Genomic DNA, 20,375 nt, shown 5'->3' with positions numbered 1-20,375 from the left:
CTCCATTACAAAAACTATTCCTATTGCAAAAATGAGATCCCATTTTCAATCAGTTTCAACTCAACTCTTCAACTTTGTCTTCTTCAGCAATCTCCCAACTTATTAACAATCTCATAATGCCTGTATAAATCTTTGACTACTCTGTTCTAAATCTAAGACAGCCAAGAATAAGGAACCTACCAATATCACATTGACAAAATTTTGAAATGCTACTACTTATACAAATATTCTTCAACTTTTAGGAATCGAAAGACGTCTAAATCACAGATTCACACATCATGTCAAGTTCAAGTATAACAACACTAGGAAAGGAAAATATCAGCCAAATTTAACTATACAACTACTCATAAGTGGTTTTGAACATAACTGAGAAGTAAATAACCAAAGAAGTTGTCATCAGCAAACATTCTATTTCTAGCCCATTCACATCACATGAATAGTGATTACGTTTCAGCCAGGGGTTGACCATTTTGTCCAAAAGTACAGTATACACTTCATACATTAAACAAAAATAACACAGCGCAGAGTAGTTTAAACTCGAGAATCCCACAAGCACTCCAACTGCACTTTTCCAGCCTTTAAGAGTGTCTCAATATCTTTTGGAGGGTTCAGACCAAGATTACAGGCACGCTCCCACCGAGTCATTTTGGTCATTCCAAGGCAAGGTCCATAGGCCATGTTCATATCGAATTGCCTCAGCATATTCTCAGATGCGCCATAATCATCTAAAATAAAATTCAACATTCAAAATGAAACAAAATGCAGATTATTAAAATAGATATTTAGCAAAACGTAGATTCTTTTTTTTTTCTTTCCTGAAAACTAAAAGAAAGCTAACAGGGCAAAGAAGTATTATTAAAGTAGATATATAGCAAAACATAGAACTTAACTATAACTGGTATCCCCACAACATTCTCACTCCAACATGCATAATCTTTCCTGAGCTAAGAAGTAGGGATACGAATATGAAACTGGCATTGAAATTTCTTAAGATTTTGGGCTATTTTACCATCTGATTTTAAAACAAAACTCAAGAAACTGGCTACGATACCCTATTGGTGTAAGTTAAGATAACTGATTTCATTGTTTCTTTATCCAAAGATGTCTCAACCATCAGCTGCACAATATAATATCCAGATTTCAAATAACACTCTTGATTGCATACAAAAATAAAATCACAAGATTACATAAGTTTAAACAAGTGAGGTGCTTAGATCAGTTGGTCCTTAAAAATGCAGAAGTATACTTCTTTTCAACTTAAACTAGAGTTGATGAATTGGAAATGTTGATCTGTTTAATATCGGAAGATTAAAGAAAATATTTTCAATTAACAAAGGGGGTGTTTGGCTCATGAGTCAGCTTATGTAATATATGGTTAAGAAGTTAAACTTATGTTTAGTCTACCAATCTACAAGTTTGTTGATCTTGTAAGCTCCACAAACCTATGCTATATGGACTTGGTACGAAACCCACAAACCAGGGTATAAATCCAAAGTTCTATAGCTTATTCCTTTGTACAATTGACTCTTAGTCCCAAGCTTCATAAGAATTTTAGTGACTTTTTTGGCAATGGCAAAGAGTAATGTTTCTGAATATTTACCTCTCGTACTTTGTTTCCAGATCGAGCAAGTAATTTGTACGAATTTTCATACATAGAAGCCATATAAACCTGCATCAAATGGAGAGTTTGGTGGAAAATGATCTGAAGACACCGAGCTATGCCCAAGACCATATAAATATAAGGAACTAGATAATACTCATTCACCACATATACTGTAGATTGCATGAAAGCTTGGGATAAGATGGGGAGAATTTCCCTTTTCGTTTAAGTTTCAAATATTATCCTCATGATAAAAAAAAAAAAAAAAAAAGAAAAAAAAGAAAAGAAAGAAAAGAAAGAAAAAGAAAAGAAAAAAAAAAATGGTAGCCATTTTACCTAAAAGGTTGAAGCCAATCCAGGGCTATGGAAAAAACGCCCTTTGGATACAGCCTCAATCTAAGGCTAACAGGTCTGGCTGCATTAAGAAAAATATGGTTTCTACACAGAAAAGTTGCTAAAACTTTATGAAGATGTTTAATTTATGAATACATCTTACTATTATCTGCTTCAACGATAAGAATATGCGTTTAAGTGAAAAATCCAATTGATGAACTCTTGCCTCTACAACCTACAAAAGAAAGATATGGAGACAATTAAATCGTGAAAAAAAATATAAACTGGAAGTTTGAAATATGAAGGTTCCACAGGTAACTCATTGGTTTGTGGCCATGTTCCCCGTCTCCTCCTTCCCCCAACCCAATTTTGAAATATATATATAGTGAAACTTCTTTTAAGTAGAGAGGTTGTCACTTGACTCTTAAACATAAGGTGGGAGAATTCCCCAATCTCTTGAATAGGGTATGGTCATGATCTTACCAAAACATTGTTACATGGCACTCTCATTTTCTTGCTCTATAATTTGGATTTGGGGAGAGTTAAGGGGTTAGGGTCATATTTGAATTAGCATCTAATAATGTGTGAATCGCTAGATGATCTTTAATGAAAGTAATCATGATGGTAGTAAATTTTTCTTTGAACTTTAGTGAATAAAATAGAAATTAGCATATTTGGCGAATCGTGATGGCAAATACCTGACCAATTTTAAAGTATGATGCAAGGTTTAAAGTAGCATCCCAGGAAACCTCTGTCTGATGAATCAAAGCAGGAACTTCTTCAATCTATATCAATATGGTGGAGGAAAAACTCAACATTTTAGAACACATACATAAACATTAATACAAGTAAATATGTCTAAAAGAGCAACTTAAAGCAAATAATGTCTATTCCCAATTTGAAAACGAACCATCAACAATTTCTTTATTGACCATATTTTTAGAAGTATGCACCATATCATGTTGACATACAATTTTAGTGTAATAAAAAAACAAGAAACTCTTCTATTTACCTCTACAAAGATACCAAAATAAGCAATCTTCTTGATGCAGCATTTGACAACGTCACCTACTTGCAACGTCACCCTGAAAAGCAGTCAAATAAATGCAAATTTTCTTTAAATAAGAGACACCACAAACATTAGACTTTTGGTAGAAAACAAAAGATTTTGTCAATGCAGAATATACAAGGGCCTTGTGCCTCAAAACAGCAGCAACCGAGAAAATAGACTCAGATAATGCAGAAAAAGGAAGCCTAGACCCAAACTTGATTAAATTTAGCAGTGCCAAGGTTTATTTTGGCAAATGCTTCAACCTTTAAATTGTGTGTAGAAGGTGGGCGCATGAGAAATTTCAACTGCATAACAAATGAATAGTGTAATGTATTAAAAGAGAAGTGCTCATCTTTATGCCTTTGGTAGTAAAAAATTCTTCAAGGCATATCCTAACAATGTCAGCAAAACTATCTTGAATGAGATTTTTTTTTTTTTTTTTTATTTACCAACAAGCTACATGGAGGCATTGATAGTGTTACAGAAAATAAATGAAAATAAAATAAGAACTAAATAGTAAATAATGAACACTACTGTTTCTTGCATGATATCTTCTTAATCAATTCAAAAACTCTGGGAAAAAATTATTAATTATCTTCGACTTAAGTTCAATGAGTCAAAATTACTGAAACTAGCACTCTGGCATAGCATCCAACAAATGCTACTATAGGACGAAGTAGCGAACCATTAAACTCCTCTTTTTCTCGACTAATTCCTCCATTTCTTTTGGCCTTACGGAAAAGATAAGCTTCCTTGATTTTCTGTTGGCCAACACCACATTTATTTTGATTTTCTGCAAGTTATACAGTTTATCAGTACTCTTAACATGAACAATTGTATTTTCTGAAATGAGTGAGGCTTTTTTACCTGGCCAACAAATGATGACAAGAATTTGATTTTCTCTCGATCATAAATTTGAAGAAGATCCTCCAATTTCATATCAGGTGTGAGTTATGCCCCATCTTTTACATCAATTTCCGAATCCTGCCTAGTACTGGTAAAAGGCTGGCTTCCACCATCACTACTTCCAATAGTTCCTAAGTTTTGCTTGTATACTGATGGATCTAAACCTTTCTGTCTTAGCCATGACTCAAAAGCTAAGAACTTCCACTTGGCAGCAAGATTACGGTACAGAATAAATCCTATTAGGGAGCCAAATGATACCTTCACAAATCAAAGTAAGAAGAAGTAACACCAAAAAGAAATAAGTTAACTTCAAATACAAGCAGGACAAAGCACATGAACTAGCTATAATATACTTACAACAAAACCTCGAGTACTTGAGCTTATTACTTCCACATCGGCTCTGTCTCCTGACTTCGCCAGATCCTCTACTTTAGTCCAGTCAGCAAGTTCGTGTTCCTACGGATTTATCAAATACCTATGACTTAAAGACCGGTGATTGAAATAAATAAATTAAGTAAACAGTAGTATGCACAACCTGACCTCCAAAGCAGGACAACAGAGAAGTTCTCTGTCTCAACGGCACCACTAACGTCCGTTTCAGGGGTGGAGGCCTCCACCTCCACGACGAACAACCACCTCCATGACTAGAGTAACGACGAGTTGACCAGATAACACCCATGCGACGAACAACTGGAGAAGCCCCACGCGACGACGAAAAACAACCGGAGAACACCCACGACAATGACCCACCACCGGAAGAAGCCCACAACGATGGAGATCCAAGCAACACCGTTGACGACGACGATCAGAAGTGATTCGCACGGCCAAGCTAAGGAGAAGATAGGGTTTGGTAAGAGAGAAGTGAAATTAGGAGAGAGAAGATTTGATATGAAATGAAGAAGATATTTTTTAATAAAGCTTAAAAAAATGAGAGGTCTTTAATGTCGGTTTTAAACCGACATTGTAGCCCATCTTCAATGTCGGTTTAAAACCGACATTAAAGATTCGTTTTTTAAAAACGACATTATACATTCAATATCACTTTTTTCAACCGACATTAAAGCCTAAAATTCTTGTAGTGGAATCAACAAAAATGATTAAAAGTCGTGTCTGCAACGACAAAGATTTCAATAGTCCGAAAGTCATGATAGTTGTTATTTTCATTCTACATACCATTGAACATGATCCTTAATTGTGAATTAACCACGTCAATGAGAGAGATTAAGAACAATGAAAGAGTTAATGAATACTTAATTGAGAGTTGACTATGGTTGTTTTGTAGTTTAGTTTCAATTAAATATGGGCTTGATATTGTTGATAATGATGACTAATTATGAACTAATTATTATATTTCGTATTTAAAACAAAATTATAATGAGTATAATGATAAAGCCATAATTAAAAATAAGAAGAATTGGCTACAAAACGTTTTATCATTCGTCATGTTTAAAACTATAAATTATATTAAAGACAATGATAAAAATAATTTATAAATTGTTTAAGAGAAAATTACAATTAAAAATATTGATAAAAATAATCTTGTTATCGTGTGATTTAGTTAGCATTAACATAAAAGAGATTTACGGAAAAAAAAATGTAATATAACATGAGATTTCAAAATTTGAAGGTATAAAAATTGGTAGATATGATTTTGGAAGATTTGCTAACTAAAAATCAAAATTAAGGCCATAATATCTGCATGGAAAAAGGAAATCCATCCAAGATGAATATTTTAGAGCAAACAAAAACAACTAGAATTGTGTATTTGATGATTAATTACAATCAAATTAACGAAATTGTTGGATTAAATACTGTGCAATTAAATGAGTTGTTAAGGGTATTTTTGGATTAAACAAATATGGATATACGTGTGTCCAATGCATTTTGCTATAATTCAAATAATTACGTGTTTTGCTATTTTTTCAAGTGAAAGTATAAGATATACCATCAACTAAAAAAGGTAAAAGGGAAATCAAGTGTTTCTATCCCATAGCCTCTTTTAGATAGCATATATAATTATGAAATTTCTTTTTAAATTTTTTTATAAAAGATCCAAAACAATATTAATATTGTAAATGTACATATTAATTATAGATCAAATGAAGAAAATAACAAAAATAAACATATTGACAAACTACAATAAAGTTTTTTTTTCTTTTTTTTTTTTCCTTTCTTTTAAGAGAAAAAAATTATAGGAGAATATATACATTAAAAACAATAATACGATTTCAACGAATTCACATTATTTTCTAAGATAGTTTTGTTATCTACGACACTCAAAGTGTCCTAAACAAAAGAAGTTCACATGATAGGACATATTACTTATTGAATTATCTCTACTATATTAAAATGGCCAAAATGGGAGATTCTTTACATTTATATTTTTGCCATTCATTCTTCAACATAGATCCATTATGCTCTTGAATTTTATATTTTTTTTTTCTCAAATGGAATTAGATTTAATGGTTAATTATGATTCAACCCAACCCTTCTTAAAATTTCCACCCTTTCATAATTCTACATTTAAGGGTTAGTTAATGATTTGATTTAGTTCTCATCATTTTGTAGTTGTTATGATGTACGCTCGTGAATTTTTCATTTAATTATCACCATCTAATTCTCTACAACATGAATATTTTACTTTTACTCTTCCCATTTTGCAATGTATTTTTCTATGTTGTGGTTAGTTTTTTAAACAATATGCCTGTCATGGATGAGGAATTCAAGAAGACAAAAGGTGATGACAAATTTAACAAAAGATAGTGAGTACAAATCCAACCAAAAGAAAAAAATCACAGAAGTAGAAACTCAATCGCAATTTCATAAATAAGAGAGTAAGACAAAGAGGAAGATTCACCCTTAGATTTTTTTATCAAGAGAAACACTTAAATCTTGAATTGACATGGATTTAGTGAAAGAAAATTTACTTATTTATTTATTTATGTTTGTAGAAACCCAAAGCTTTCTTAGTCATACAAATCAATTGTGGAATCGTCCCACTATTACTTCTTGAAGTTTTTAGTTTTTATTGATCGAATTTTGTTTAATTATTTAAATTTTTATCAAGGGAAAAACTTAAATCCTGGATTAGCATGTGTTGAAGGAAAGAAAATTGATATTTTTTTTTTGTTGAATCTTTCATTTGTATTCGTTCTTTTTTTTTTTGTTTTTAGAAACTCAATCGCTTCCTTACTCACACAAATCAATTGTGAAATCATCCTATTATTACTTTTTTATTGAGCCATAAGTTTTTTTGTTTTTTTGTTTTTTTTTTAAAAATTCAGTTTTCTTTAATCTTTTAGATTTTTATCCATAAAACACTGGTTGTATGGATTTATCTGTTTGGGCTGATCTTCTTGCATGATTGTGAATGATCAGTTTTTGGACTTTTTTTTATCAGCCTTTGGACTTTTTTATCTTCGCCTTTGGACTTTTTTATCTTCGCCTTTGGACTTTTTTTTCTTCACCTTTGGATTTGTTTATCTTCGCCTTTGGACTTTTTTATCTTCGCCTTTGGACTTTTTTATCTTCGCCTTTGGATTTGTTTATCTTCGCCTTTGGACTTTTTTTTCTTCTTGGATGATCAACCTTTGGACTTTTTGATCTTCTTTTTGGATGATCGGCCTTTGGACTTTTTGATATTGGCGTTTGGACTTTTTGATCTTCTTGGATGATCGACTTTGGACTTATTGATCTGCTTGGGTAATCGGTCTTTGGCTTGATGATGTTATTGGATGATCAGCCCTTGGACTTGATGATCTCATTTAGCTTGAGGATCATGGAGTTGAACTTGAGTTGATGCGATGTGGTTCGATCTCTAGTACTTGATCATTTGATTCTCTAGCGTGAAGATGTTCTTGAGCTTTGAATAATGGAAGAATGCTTGGGATAAGAGCTATTCTATTTTTAGAGTTTTCTGATGGGTCTTGTGGGTTTGAGCTTGGTTGGTCTGACATTTGGGCCTGACTAGTTGGATTTGGGCTCGGTTGATCTATGGACCTAGCATTTGGGCCTAATTAGTTGGATTTGAGCTTGATTTGACATTTGGCTCAAGTTCAACTTTTTTTTTTTTTTTTTGCTTAGTTGGACTTTAACTCAAATAATTATATCAAATTGAGTTAAACTAATCTAATTTAACGGTTGTGATGAAACCACGTGGCGTCATTGAAATTTGTGGATTTGTCTTCAACTTCAATTTGGGACACATTTCAACTCCTAATTGGCCCCGATGATTAATGGATGACGTGACAACTTATGGTTGATCCAAAATTTATAAATCATCCCACTATTACTTCTTGATTAAGCGATAAGTTCACAGAACAATCGTGGAATCATCCCAATATTAGCGTTAGGTTTTTAGTGTTTTTTTTTTTTAAAAAAAAAATCAATTTTGTTTAATATCTTAGATTTTTATTGAGTCAAACACTTAAATTTGGTTTGCATTAATTTAGGGAGAGAATTTTGGTTTTTTTTTTTTAATCTTTCATTTGTATCCATTACTTACATAAATCTATTATGGAATATTACTTCTCGATGGAGCCGTAAGTTTTTAGTTTTTCTTGATTCAATTTTGTTTAATTTTTTAGATTTTTATTAAAAAAAAAAAAAAATTGATTTTTTTTTGTTGTTGAATATTTCATCTGTATCAATTGTTTTTTTAATTTAAGCTAAAAAGTTTACAATGATAGCCATTGAAATTGAACACATCAATGTGAGATTTTGTTTGTTAAATCTTAATTAGATTGAGATTCATATGATTAACAATATTTTCCTAAAAAAATAGAGTAAGAATGAAATAAAATAAACATAAATTCAAATTCAAATTGAATATAATATAATTTGATATGCGAAATTAAGATATTTTGTCAATTTTTGTAGTTTTTTCTTCTTCAAAGGACTTTAAAAAAATAATAATAAGTCAAATCTCTTGTGAATACAACACATGGTAACATGAACTAAAATTTTAAAAGATGTTCAAATTTCAAGTTTGCCATTGGATTGGATATCAAAATAATATTTTATGTTTTTGAAATACTTTTTTTAGAATTTCTTTTTTGTTGCTTTATATATGAAAAAAAAAACCTAAAAGAAATGACCATCTAATTTAAGGAAAGAAATGTTTTTTTAAAAACTAATTTAAAGCAACAATTACTAGCTAGCCATTATATAATTATTTATTTTTTAGAACACATTACTTATATCATGTATTTGTTCTTCCCAATAAATTCACAGAAACATCAAATTCTTTTTTTGAATTAAAAAAATTGAATGCCTTATAATTTTATAGGTATTGTATTATTTGGGATTTCGGGTACACATTTTAAATAATTATAATTAGACTTTTTAAATCAAATACATGAAAAAAAAAATGATTATAGGTTTTTATAGGAAACTTCAAGATTCATTTAAAAAAACCTGGCTTTTATTTTTGGGAAATTTTTATAAATAGAAAAATCTCAAAAGTATTTATTTATATTTAAAAATGTCCCCCTTTTTTTTTCGTTATTTTTTCCCTAAAAAACCATCATCTCCCAAGAAGGATATATCAAAGAATTAACCTGTGAAATAATAATTAATTTATATTATTGTGTTGTATCACTTTTCTTCCAATTATGTATTTTAATTTTATTCATTCACTTGTGTGTTTTACTTTTATTCCAATGACATCATTTGTATTTTAATTTTATTCATTCATCTATTTTTATATTTATTTTACTCTTTTTATACTTTTAAATTTCATGTCAACTATTTAAATTTTAAATTAAATTATATAAGTATTATTTAAAAATTTTATTGGAAAATTCTTATAAATAGAAAAATCTCAAAAATATTTACACTTTCAAAAAATTCAAAATAACTTGAAACGTGGTTTAAGACACTATTTTTAAATTACTTTATTTCACGTCAAATATTTATTAATTACACTCAATGCATATCGAGTCACGATTTTATGATAAAGAACAATAAATCACAATTCAAATTTTATACTAAAAACTTTTAAGTAAGGTACATCACACGGGTCTTCCTATTAATATATAGAAATATAAGAATTAGGAAGATCAAACTTCTATGTTTTTGTGTTCTTTTAACTAGTAAGAAAACCACATATTTATATACCATTTGGTGCAATTGAAATAGTTATTTTTTTAAAAAAAAAAACACATCATTCAATCAAGGGCGTGTCATTTACCAAAAATACGTATTCTCATGAAGAATTGTGTTTGTTTTTTCAATAATGAATCTGTTCATATCTTCCAACCATCTTAACTTTAAATTTTAAAATTATTTAAAGATATTATGGTTAAAATAAAAGACGAGTAAAAAAATATGTATAAAACAATAAAATATTTTAAACATAATTTACCATTCAATTTCGTTTAAAAAAATGTGAAGGGTTGTAATAAAAAGTAAAAAAAATAAAAGTAAAAAAAATGTAAAAATCGTATCGAACCTCTAATATCTAAGAGGAAGACCATGACTTCAATTCATATACAATAGTTCGCATCAGAACTTGTTTAGATTGACTAGCAAAAGTGCTTCAGATGACGCGCTTTTAATATCAATTTTCAAGCCATACTTGAACATTAATAATTTTGAAAATAATTTCTTCCCATCTGGTTAAATATAATAATATATTCCAAAATCCATGAAAACCATTTTTTAAATATCAAACAAATCATACGTACAACACATTATTATCATTATTATTATCTTGAAGGGGAAAAAAGCTCATCGCACACAAACATGTATATTGTGAATAGCTTTGCATCAGAGATCAGATTGACTACAAGAAAACATGAAACTCTGTAATGGAGCGTTAGAACCAACAAAGAACCTGAAAACAGAATTCAATAAAGAGAAGTGAAATTATGGAACATGGAATCTCTATTTAAAATCAAAATTTGGGACTAGGCAACTATTACAAGTCATACCAAGTTCAGTTGAACAGAAAACAAGGTGATAATTTAAAAAAATAAGAAGAAAAAAAACCAAATCCCTCAACTAAAAGACAAGCTCATGAGGTTTCATTCCAGCCTTGAGAGAAAACCTTGCTCCCAAGTAAGCCTTCAACTCTGGAACCGCCTCGATCGACTTTATCAATGGTGTATCCACAGCTCTCTGGTCATCCTTCTTGTCAGCTGGGAGACCACTTTTCTCCTACAATAATAATAAGTTGGAATCGAAAATTTAGGACAGCTAAAAGAAAAACAGCTCAAACAATGGAAGACATAGAGGTGTAATCAAGCTCCTCCTACCTCTTTCTCTGCCTCAAAAAATTCCCCTTCACCCTTCTTCTTCTTCTTCTGGACTTCCTTGGAAAAGTATTTGTCGTCGAACTTTTCGGAGTTCACTCCAGAGATGTCAACTTTGGTGGAGGTTGCAATCACGTACGATTGGTTCACTCGTCTTAGAGGAACACCATTAATCTTGAAAGGTCCTATAGTCATAAGGATTTAACCTTCAGTATAAAAAGATTCATCTTTGAAGTAAACAGTATAGGATAGCTAAGCAAAGGAGACAAAATTAATCAGATTTGGGTATTACTGATTAAAAGTCGGCAATGTAAGAAATTCCTAATTAATCAGATTCGGGTATTACTAATTGAAAGTAGGCAGTGAAAGAAATTCCTTGGCAGATGCATTCGCATAGTAAGTGCAAAATTGGAAGTGTTTTTTAAATAATTAAAATCACTTTTATCGTATTTTCTATTGACTCTGAAACACATATTTGATCCTTCAAAATCAAATTAATGTTTAATTGTCCATTCTTAAACACATTTTTAATTAGTCCATTCTTAAACACATTTTTCATATTAATTAAATTGATTTAGAATGATTAAAAGCAAATGACTTTTAACAACCATTATGAAATCACTCACTAACATGCCATAGAAGTGAAGGCGAAGGTTTGCATTAAATGGATACCGAACCAAACTAGATCATACAAAAACTTTCAAAATGCAAACATTACATAGAAGAAATGATTCGAGTTGGATGCAAAACCAGGTAAAATTACAGGTGAGTGAAATAAACGAAAGAGACCAACAGATGACAACAAATTACAATATAATCTTCCAATTAAAATCAAATAAATACGTTATAAAAGCAAAGAACGATCATCAGGATTTCACAGGGAACTAACTCACCAGTGACCAGAAGCAACCCAGATGGCAGCTGTTTCAAAAACACGACTCTCTTGCCCTTGAACCTTCCAGCAAGGATAATCAACACAGTACCAGGAGTAATGCTAGCTCTAAGATCAGAAATAAAACCAAAATTAAACAGAGGCTTAAGTTTCAACTAAATTGGAAAATAACCAAGACCTCAATGCAGAAAAATCAAAATGGAGCCACCATACCTGAGCTTCGTGAGCTTGGGCTTGCGCTTGTTAACAAGAGGCTTCTTCACATCATCGGCAGGGTAAAACTTCGGCGGCTTCTCGGTTGGTGCATCAGCTTTCGGCTTGGCATCGTGACGAGGGAACACTCCGCCATTTTTGGCCTTGATGGCCCAAAGACCTCGCTTGTGATACATCTTAGACCTCGAATATTTGCCAACACCTCGGATTAGATCCGGGTTTCTGGTAACTCTAGGGGTTTTGGGCGCCATTAGCGTATCTCTACGGTCTCAGCGGTGCTCTTCTTCGCAACGAGAAAGACGACTAGTGCCAGAAACCCTAATTCTCAACAATGGTATTTATATATTAGGGTTTTTTTTTGTTGGGGTGGGGGGGGAGGTCCTGATAATTTGGGCTTCGGTCCGACCCAAGTGAGAGCATTTATATATTTAAATTAATGGAAACCGTCCTCTAAGCCCTTATTCGAAGGTCTTTGGGCTATGGAAGCCGAAAATGGTGGACTGTCTTTCGTCTGCGCTGTTTATATAGGTGATTTGTATGATGTGGTGTCTTGATCCCAAATATCTATTCGAAATATATATTTATACATTCAAACATACAAACGATGTTTTTCTTAAATTTTATTTTTTAATTTAGAAATGTTTATTTCTCCCGTAATCAAAGTTTATAAAATTAAAAATTAATTACATATACAATCTTCATTATTTTTACGTTCAACAATATGTAGCGAGAGATTTGAACATCGTGCTATTTGGTCAAAGACTATGTACTTTATATCAATTGAGCTAAGGCTCGATTCGAAATTGTTGTAACATTTAAAATAATTGTTGCTAATCGTGCTCTTAGAAAAATTAGCTATCATATGAATTAAGGTGTAAATGAGTTAGGTTAGGTTGGGGTGTTTTTTTAAACCAACTCAAAATGTGGATTGGTTGGGTTTGCAACCCAAAAAACTCAAATAAAGTCTCCAACCCAACCTATAAATTTTTTGTTGCATTGGGTTGGGTTGTCAGATTATAGTTTTTTTTTTTAAAAAAAAATTAAAAATATGTAAATTTATCTGCAACATGATATTAATAACTAAAATCTCATAAAATTCAAATGATAAATGCCAAATATCTATGATGTTTATTATAAATTTCAAACAAAGGCAAACATCATAACAATTCTAAAAAATATTAAAAATTCTCAAATTAAACAATCCAAAGCAGGTTAGATTGGGTCAGGTCAATTTTTTTAGCCAACCCGCGACCTAACCTAACTCAACTTCACAAAAAAAAAAAAAAAAAAAAAAATTAACCTAATCCAACCCATAACAAAACTAACCCCACCCGACTCTTACATTTTGGGTTGGGTAGTTTCGGTTATCGAGTCATTTGAACATCCCTATTAGAAAGTAGATCAGGGTTAGGTTGGTAAAGAATCTAAAAACATAAATTTTAAAACAATGGATGAAATGAAAACGAAGTTGTATTTCGCGTTTTCAAACACGTGTTTGGTAGCAGAATTTAAAAATTGGATTATAATTTAAACAATTATAAACTAGTTGTAGTTATCCACTAATTATTGACAATAAATTATTATTATTTTATCTACGAACATATTTTCTGTTTAAAAAAAATGTATAATTATTGTTTCATGGTATTATATAATTTATAAGATAAATTGAACTTTTTGTTCCTATGGTTTGAAGGAATTAAAATTTAGGTCATGGTTTATAATTAGAATTTACCCCTTATGATCTGATAAAAGCTCCATAAATAGTCCTTATGGAAGAGACTTTTTAAGAAAATCTAGCAAACCATAGGGACTATAAATGAAGTTATTTCAATTCATATAAACTAAATTTTAAATTTTAAAACTATGTAACTAATTTTTAACTTTATCTAAACCATAGAGATTGAATTTATAATTTAACCTAATTTAATTTATAATTAATACATTACATAATATATTTTATTTTAAAAAATGAATTGAGCTGATAACATAACATACTATATTTCTACACATCTTTATCTTTATTTAATATAAATTTTCATTTTAAAATTTTAGAATTCAAATTATGGATATAAAAAAAATAAAAATGTTGTTTTCCAAATTTACACTATTTGATCATAGAGTTCAAAAACAGTTTTTAGAAATAGAACTCGGGTTGTCTGCTAAACATATATTTGCTGAACTTAGTGAATTTGAAAACATAAAATAGAATGTGAATTGTGAACCAAACAGACCCTAAGGGGGGTGTTTGGTGTCACGATCATGCTTATCCAGGACGTGTTGCCCATGGTCGCATGTCCGCCTCCACCTCTGTTTACCATGCTTTCATCCTTTTTATTTTATTTTGCTAGTTAGTTTACCTTCTATGTACTCTTCTTAGTGTATGATTGTCGCCCGTTTCTCATCATGCTTTCAAACGTTTGCGGAAACTTTTTTTCTTCTCTGAACCCATTTTCTAAAATATTTTCTTAAGAACGGGGATAGAGGTTGTAAGAAATGCCCTTTGTGCCATCATTTATTCGAATTTGGATGGCTGACTTGTTCGAGGGCGAGAAGAAGTGCCACATAATCGTCTTGAGACTCTTACGAGAGTGCGATTGTGACAGTTGTATCAGAGCCAAGTCGGCTTGTGAAGTGGTGAACTTGTGATCATGTCTGCTACAAAACAGTTGGGAAAGTCCCATGTTGGCCGGTTGGTCGAGATAGAAGAGAATATTATATCTAATAGAAGTCCCCGATCAGGTTCAGTTATTAGAAACTCGGTTACGAGAAGTCTTTGACAAGGCCAATGAAATCGACGTAGTGGTTGGCCATTTAGACAAAATGCCCGTCAAGAAATTGTTAACATGGGTTGAGACCCTAGAAGCAAAAGCTATGAAAACTGATAATTTCGAGTGTGGGGATGGCTCGATGGGCTTTATTGCCACTATAGAAGAGCGAAGAACTAGACAGCTCGCAAAAAGCAATAATTCATATGGTGACTGAGTTATTCAAAGACTTTCGAGCCACTTTCGATGTCGTCCGGGCAGAGATTGCTGATATCAGTGCAAGAGTTAACCTCACCATGAGAGCGGTGGAAAATCAAGCCCCATCTGAGGTACATTCCAATTTAACAGGGTAAAAGTACCCGAGTCTAAGCCTTTCTGTGAGGCTTATGACACGAAAGCGCTAGAAAATTTTATCTTTGATATGCAGCAGTAGTTTAGAGCTACAAACACTACTACTGAAGAGTCAAAGATCACTTTGGCAACGATGCATCTAGCGGAGGTGAAGGTCTCATTTCATGGACATCCAAGAGGGTCGATGCACCATCCACATGGGAGAGACTGAAACGAGAATTATGCTATCAGTTTTTCCTTGAAAATGTTGAAATTTTGGCAAGATGTAAGCTACGAGAATTGAAACATACTGTCACTATTAGGAACTATGTGAAACAATTTTCTGAACTAATGTTGGACATACGGGATATGTCAAAAAAAAAATAAGGTTTTTTGTTTTGTTGAAGATTTGAAACCGTGAGCAAAAACAAAACTATACGAACAGAGAGTACAGGATCTCCAACCGCGTATGCAACAACCAAATGATTATTTGACTTGATTAATGAATCGCAAGAGATGAGGCAACACTCGAGATCCTTAAGTAGAGAGAGTACAAACAACTGCTCAAACCTATTGAGAAATAGTGGGGGAGACAGAGACACTAGTGTTAGGGGTGGAAACGGTTTGGTTTAGTGGTCAAACCAAACTGGACCAATTTATTGGTTCAAACCGAACCGAACCGGACCACATATATGCGGTTCAGTTTGGTTTCAAATTCGCTTTTGGCATTTTTAAAAAATCCATGTTATATTCTTTTTTTTTAATTAAAAGCAGTTCGGTTCGGTTTGATTTTAAATTCGGTTTTGTTCTTTAAATTAAAAGTGGTTCAGTTTTACTCTTTATATATATATATTAGTTAAAACGGTTCGGTTCGATTTTCGAAAGTGAACAAACCGAACCAAATTTTTTGGTTTCACTGAGTTTTCGGTTCGGTTCGGTTCAGTTTTTAGAAACGGTTCGGTTTTTGCGGTTTGAATGACCACCCCTAACTAGTGTGGATGGTAAAGCACTTCAACTAGAGATGTCCAATTTCTCCACGGGGACGAGGATTCCCCGATTGAGCGGGGAATGGGGAAGATAGTAGGGGAAAAAATTTCCCGTGAGCTAAACGGGGACGGGGAGGGGGAATGCATTTCCCGTCCCCGATCCTGCCCCGTTCCCCGTCCCCCGATTGGCTTTTACATATTTATTTAGTATAGTTATCTAATATTATGTTGTTATTATTATTATATAAATATTACATTTAAATTTCAAAATTGATTATTTATTGGAAAAGATAATGAATATGTTTAAATTTAGATTATATATATGAATAATTTGATTTTTCTTTATTTCTTTCTACTAAAAAATATAATTAGTTTTTTTAGGCCAAAATTTGAGTAATTTATCTTTTAAATTCAAATTTTCATATAAAACTAATCATAATAAACAATTTAGTGATAAAGTTAATTATTTAATTAAAATTTGCTCACATTAGTGATTTGAATTAATTGGCTTTTTACAAAAAAAGAAAAAGAAAAAGAAGAGTAAAGGGAAAAAATTTCTTGCAGGGAACACGATCCCCACGAATTCCCGGCGGGGAATCTCCGCCTTGATCTCCATGGAGAATTTCACGGGGATGGGGAATGAAATGAGAAGCGGGGACGGGGATGGGGAATGGCATCCTCAGCCCCGCCCGCCCCGTGGACATCTCTAACTTCAATAGAAAAATACGTGGTGGGGGACTAAATCAACGATTTTTTATTGCCTTCTATTCTGTTATATATGCAAGGGCAGCACAAAGCAAGCGAATGCTCGAAACGGGTAGCCTTTAACATCTTCAAGCCCCATTAGCCTCAGACTCAAAAGGTGAAGTTGTTCAGAGGACGAGAATATGCAAGTAGAGGAAGATGAAACCCTATAAGTTGGAGCCCTAATTTTCTTAGCCGCCTTCTAGAGGAGTATGGGAGAAACAAAGGAACCCCATAAAGGTGAATTGATGTATGTATATGCTTGGGTCAACCATAGATCGACCAAGAGTATCATGGTCGACTCGAGAGCCACCCATAACTTTATGTCTGAAATAGAAGCCAGGCGGTTGAATCTCTATTGGGAAGGGGTGCAGGAAAAATGAAAGCAGTGAACTCTACGGCTTTGCCTATTAGAGGAATGGTAGAGAGAGTAGTTATAAAGTTGGGGGATTGGAGTGGCCCTGTCGATTTTGTGATCGTTAAAATGAACGACTTTGACGTGGTTTCGGGGGATAGAATTCTTGTTCTAGCACAAGGTAATACCTCTCGCTAAATGCTTAGTGATCATAGGGTCTACGCCTATCGTCGTGCATACTGAGATCAAACAGTCGAATGGGTAAAGATGATCTTAACCTTCAGTTGGAGAAGGACCTTACCCACGAGTCAGTTGAAACCATGGAAGGGAAATCCCCTTAAGACATTCTATGTGTTTTGAAAAAAATATCGCGTTGTCAAGTCGTACAGCTTACACAAGTCCCAACCTCCAAAAGATGAGGAAAAGAAATCCCAGACGCCAAGTGTTCCTACCAGGAGACAAAGTTCGGTTAAGATTATGCTCATAACAGTTTCAATTGCAAGGCCAAAGAGAACATCGTCTTGTGAGGAGCTATGAAGGACCGATTAAAATCATAAAAAAGGTTGGGAAAGCCTCTTATCGGGTGCATTTACTGTCAAAGATGGAGATTCATCATGTCATCCATGTAAATAATTTGAAGCCCTATCACCCCACCCATACTGATAAGCGACGTATTGTTGTGACGTGTCCACCTACCATGACGAGGAGAATGATAGAAGAATAAGTCAATGAGAGACTTTCTGGAAAAAGCAACAATGTTAGAAGACCGGGATAAAGTTATTAAGAGTTCCTAGAGAGGTGGCACAACCTCCAAGACAGAGAAGTAAGTTGAAAGTGCACAGAAGACCTCAAGGTAACTACTCAATAAATTGCTGAGTTCGAGCAGAGTCGGTTGATGAGAACGTCAACTAATTGAGTGGAGGGAGAATGTCACAGTCATGCTTGTCCAGGGCGTGTTGCCCATGGTCGCATGTCCATCTCCACCTTTTTTTTTTTTCTTTACCATGCTTTTGTCTATGTATTTCATTTTGCTAGTTAGTTTACCTTATATGTACTTTTCTTAATGTATGGCCACTCACCCATTTCCATATACAATGGTGGCGAATGTTTTTTTGTTCAGAATGCCCATTTCCATAATCAATGACATAGGGTAACTCGATTTTAATCCTAAGCTAATTATGAACTCCTGTTTATTCAGGATTATCTTTTGATCTGCATAAGTGAGAGTTGTCCAACAACATTGCTCAATAAGCCTTCCATTTTGGGGATAAGATAGGATAGATAGTTGGGGACATAGGTCTGCAAGATAGAATTTATCCCTACCTGACTTAGGGTTAATAGATAAGTTGTTTTCTTAAGCACTGATTCCCAGTCTTGAACAATGGGGCCTCATCCTCTCATGATCAGGAGGTTCGTGGTTTATAAGTTGGACTATAAACCAATTGTTCAATGAAGGATCAATGAGAGCTTAAGGAACAATATGTATTTACAGGGGTAAAATGGTAATTTTGATCTAGTCGTAAATACGAACGACCTATGAAGGATTGACTTACTAATTATGGTTAAAATGGACAGAAATATATATACGGTGAGGAGAGTGAAATTATCGAGCTATAGTGGTGTGTCTGAAGGAAATCGTGCACGAGGATTTCCATGAGCAACGGAAAGATCATTCAAATATAATTATATATGAACTTTACAATTACAGTCATAAACAAAAATATGTTTATGTGTTAATTACAGAAATTACAGCATGATAACTACAAATGATCAAAGAGAAATGTTACACACATTTGTAGACTCATCACCAAGCTCATTGATCATGAACGCTCGAACATAGCAACACAGTAACCTCGAACGCTCGTCCAATGCGACTGCTACACTGCACGAACACCGTACACTTGAACTCAGCGATCACCTAGGTCCTGAACAGCCCTAAACACAACGAACGGCCTCCACAAAACCTCAACGGTGTCGATTGAGTATGACACTACCAAGAAGGCTACCTTGGTATTCTCGATGTGAGAATCCAGAAGGTGGGCTCTGTGTGGACTTGATTTGAGGCAAAAGACGAAGGAAACAACAATTGTGTAAACGATTAAGCAAGTGGGAGATGGTTGAACCTATCGTATAGGTCAATGCCCAATCGTTTAGCAAAAGCTATGCGATCATTTAGCTCATCGCTTAGCTAAGTGTTTGTCGCCTACAAACACTACAAGATCGTTTAACTAGCTCCAAGTTGTTGCTTAGTAAATCCTATTTACTTGACAACTCCCATGTGAAATTCCGAGAGAGAAGAAATCTCAAATTCAACCATTTTCAACATTACTAAAATTAGGAAAACAATTTTCCTTTTATCCCACGGTTACCATGAAACCACCAATAATCTCCCACTCAATTGGTTATTAGAGAAAAAGAAATAATTATCCAATAATTAATATTATTATAAATATAAATGATAACCAACTTAACATAATATATTTATAACCTATAATTTTAATATTTCATCTCATGAAACATATAAACCATAGCTCTTTTTCTATTCCATGGTACTTAATGTAAATCTTATTTACATTAATCCTCCATAAGATGTATCTTATACATCATACTGATCATATAATATATAATCGAATTACCTCTTGTCAATTTGAACATTTCAAATCAACACTAAGAACTGATCCTCAACTGAATCCATTGAGTTACCAAAGGGACCTTATGGACCTGTAGCTCGAAGCTTCAACGGTATGTGAATAACTTACTAAACTCTTTAGTCATAAGATCTATCATTTGTTAACTGTCAGGCACTCCACTAAAGACCGACAGTTGAACTCTTCTTACCACGGATATATTATGTGTCCATCTTAACCAATCAACAGTACGACAACCCTTCACAGATTGCTCGTAAGTATAACTCGGCCAATAACCGTTATGCCCCTGTAGTTACATG

General features: G+C 33.0%; 1 protein-coding gene and 1 pseudogene across 1 annotated transcript; both read right to left on the bottom strand.

The window, feature by feature from the left end:
• Positions 1-531: 531 nt before the first annotated feature.
• LOC150033640 (uncharacterized) lies at positions 532-7,846 on the bottom strand (annotated as a pseudogene).
• Positions 7,847-10,757: 2,911 nt separating this feature from the next.
• On the bottom strand, positions 10,758-12,745 carry LOC120085157 (large ribosomal subunit protein eL6z-like). Its single transcript, XM_039041038.2, has 4 exons — positions 12,249-12,745; positions 12,037-12,143; positions 11,147-11,328; positions 10,758-11,048 (listed from the first exon to the last, which is right to left on the bottom strand). The coding sequence occupies exons 1-4, from the start codon at positions 12,497-12,499 to the stop codon at positions 10,893-10,895; spliced, it is 696 nt and encodes a 231-aa protein (XP_038896966.1). The 5' UTR covers positions 12,500-12,745; the 3' UTR covers positions 10,758-10,892.
• Positions 12,746-20,375: the final 7,630 nt, after the last annotated feature.

This window comes from Benincasa hispida, chromosome 9, assembly GCF_027475165.1.
Source record: "Benincasa hispida cultivar pf3 chromosome 9, pf3_genome.v1.1, whole genome shotgun sequence".
NCBI classification, from domain to species: domain Eukaryota; kingdom Viridiplantae; phylum Streptophyta; class Magnoliopsida; order Cucurbitales; family Cucurbitaceae; genus Benincasa; species Benincasa hispida.
Note: the sequence above shows the minus strand (reverse complement) of the source record. Positions and strands in the feature narration are given on the sequence as shown.

Excerpts from the sequence above, each read along its gene's own strand:
- LOC120085157 (XM_039041038.2), bottom strand. The coding sequence starts at position 12,499 with ATGGCGCCCAAAACCCCTAGAGTTACCAGAAACCCGGATCTAATCCGA. Across the intron at positions 12,144-12,248 it reads CCCAAGCTCACGAAGCTCAG|AGCTAGCATTACTCCTGGTA; the intron begins GTATGGTGGCTC and ends TTCTGATCTTAG. Across the intron at positions 11,329-12,036 it reads TGGGTTGCTTCTGGTCACTG|GACCTTTCAAGATTAATGGT; the intron begins GTGAGTTAGTTC and ends TTATGACTATAG.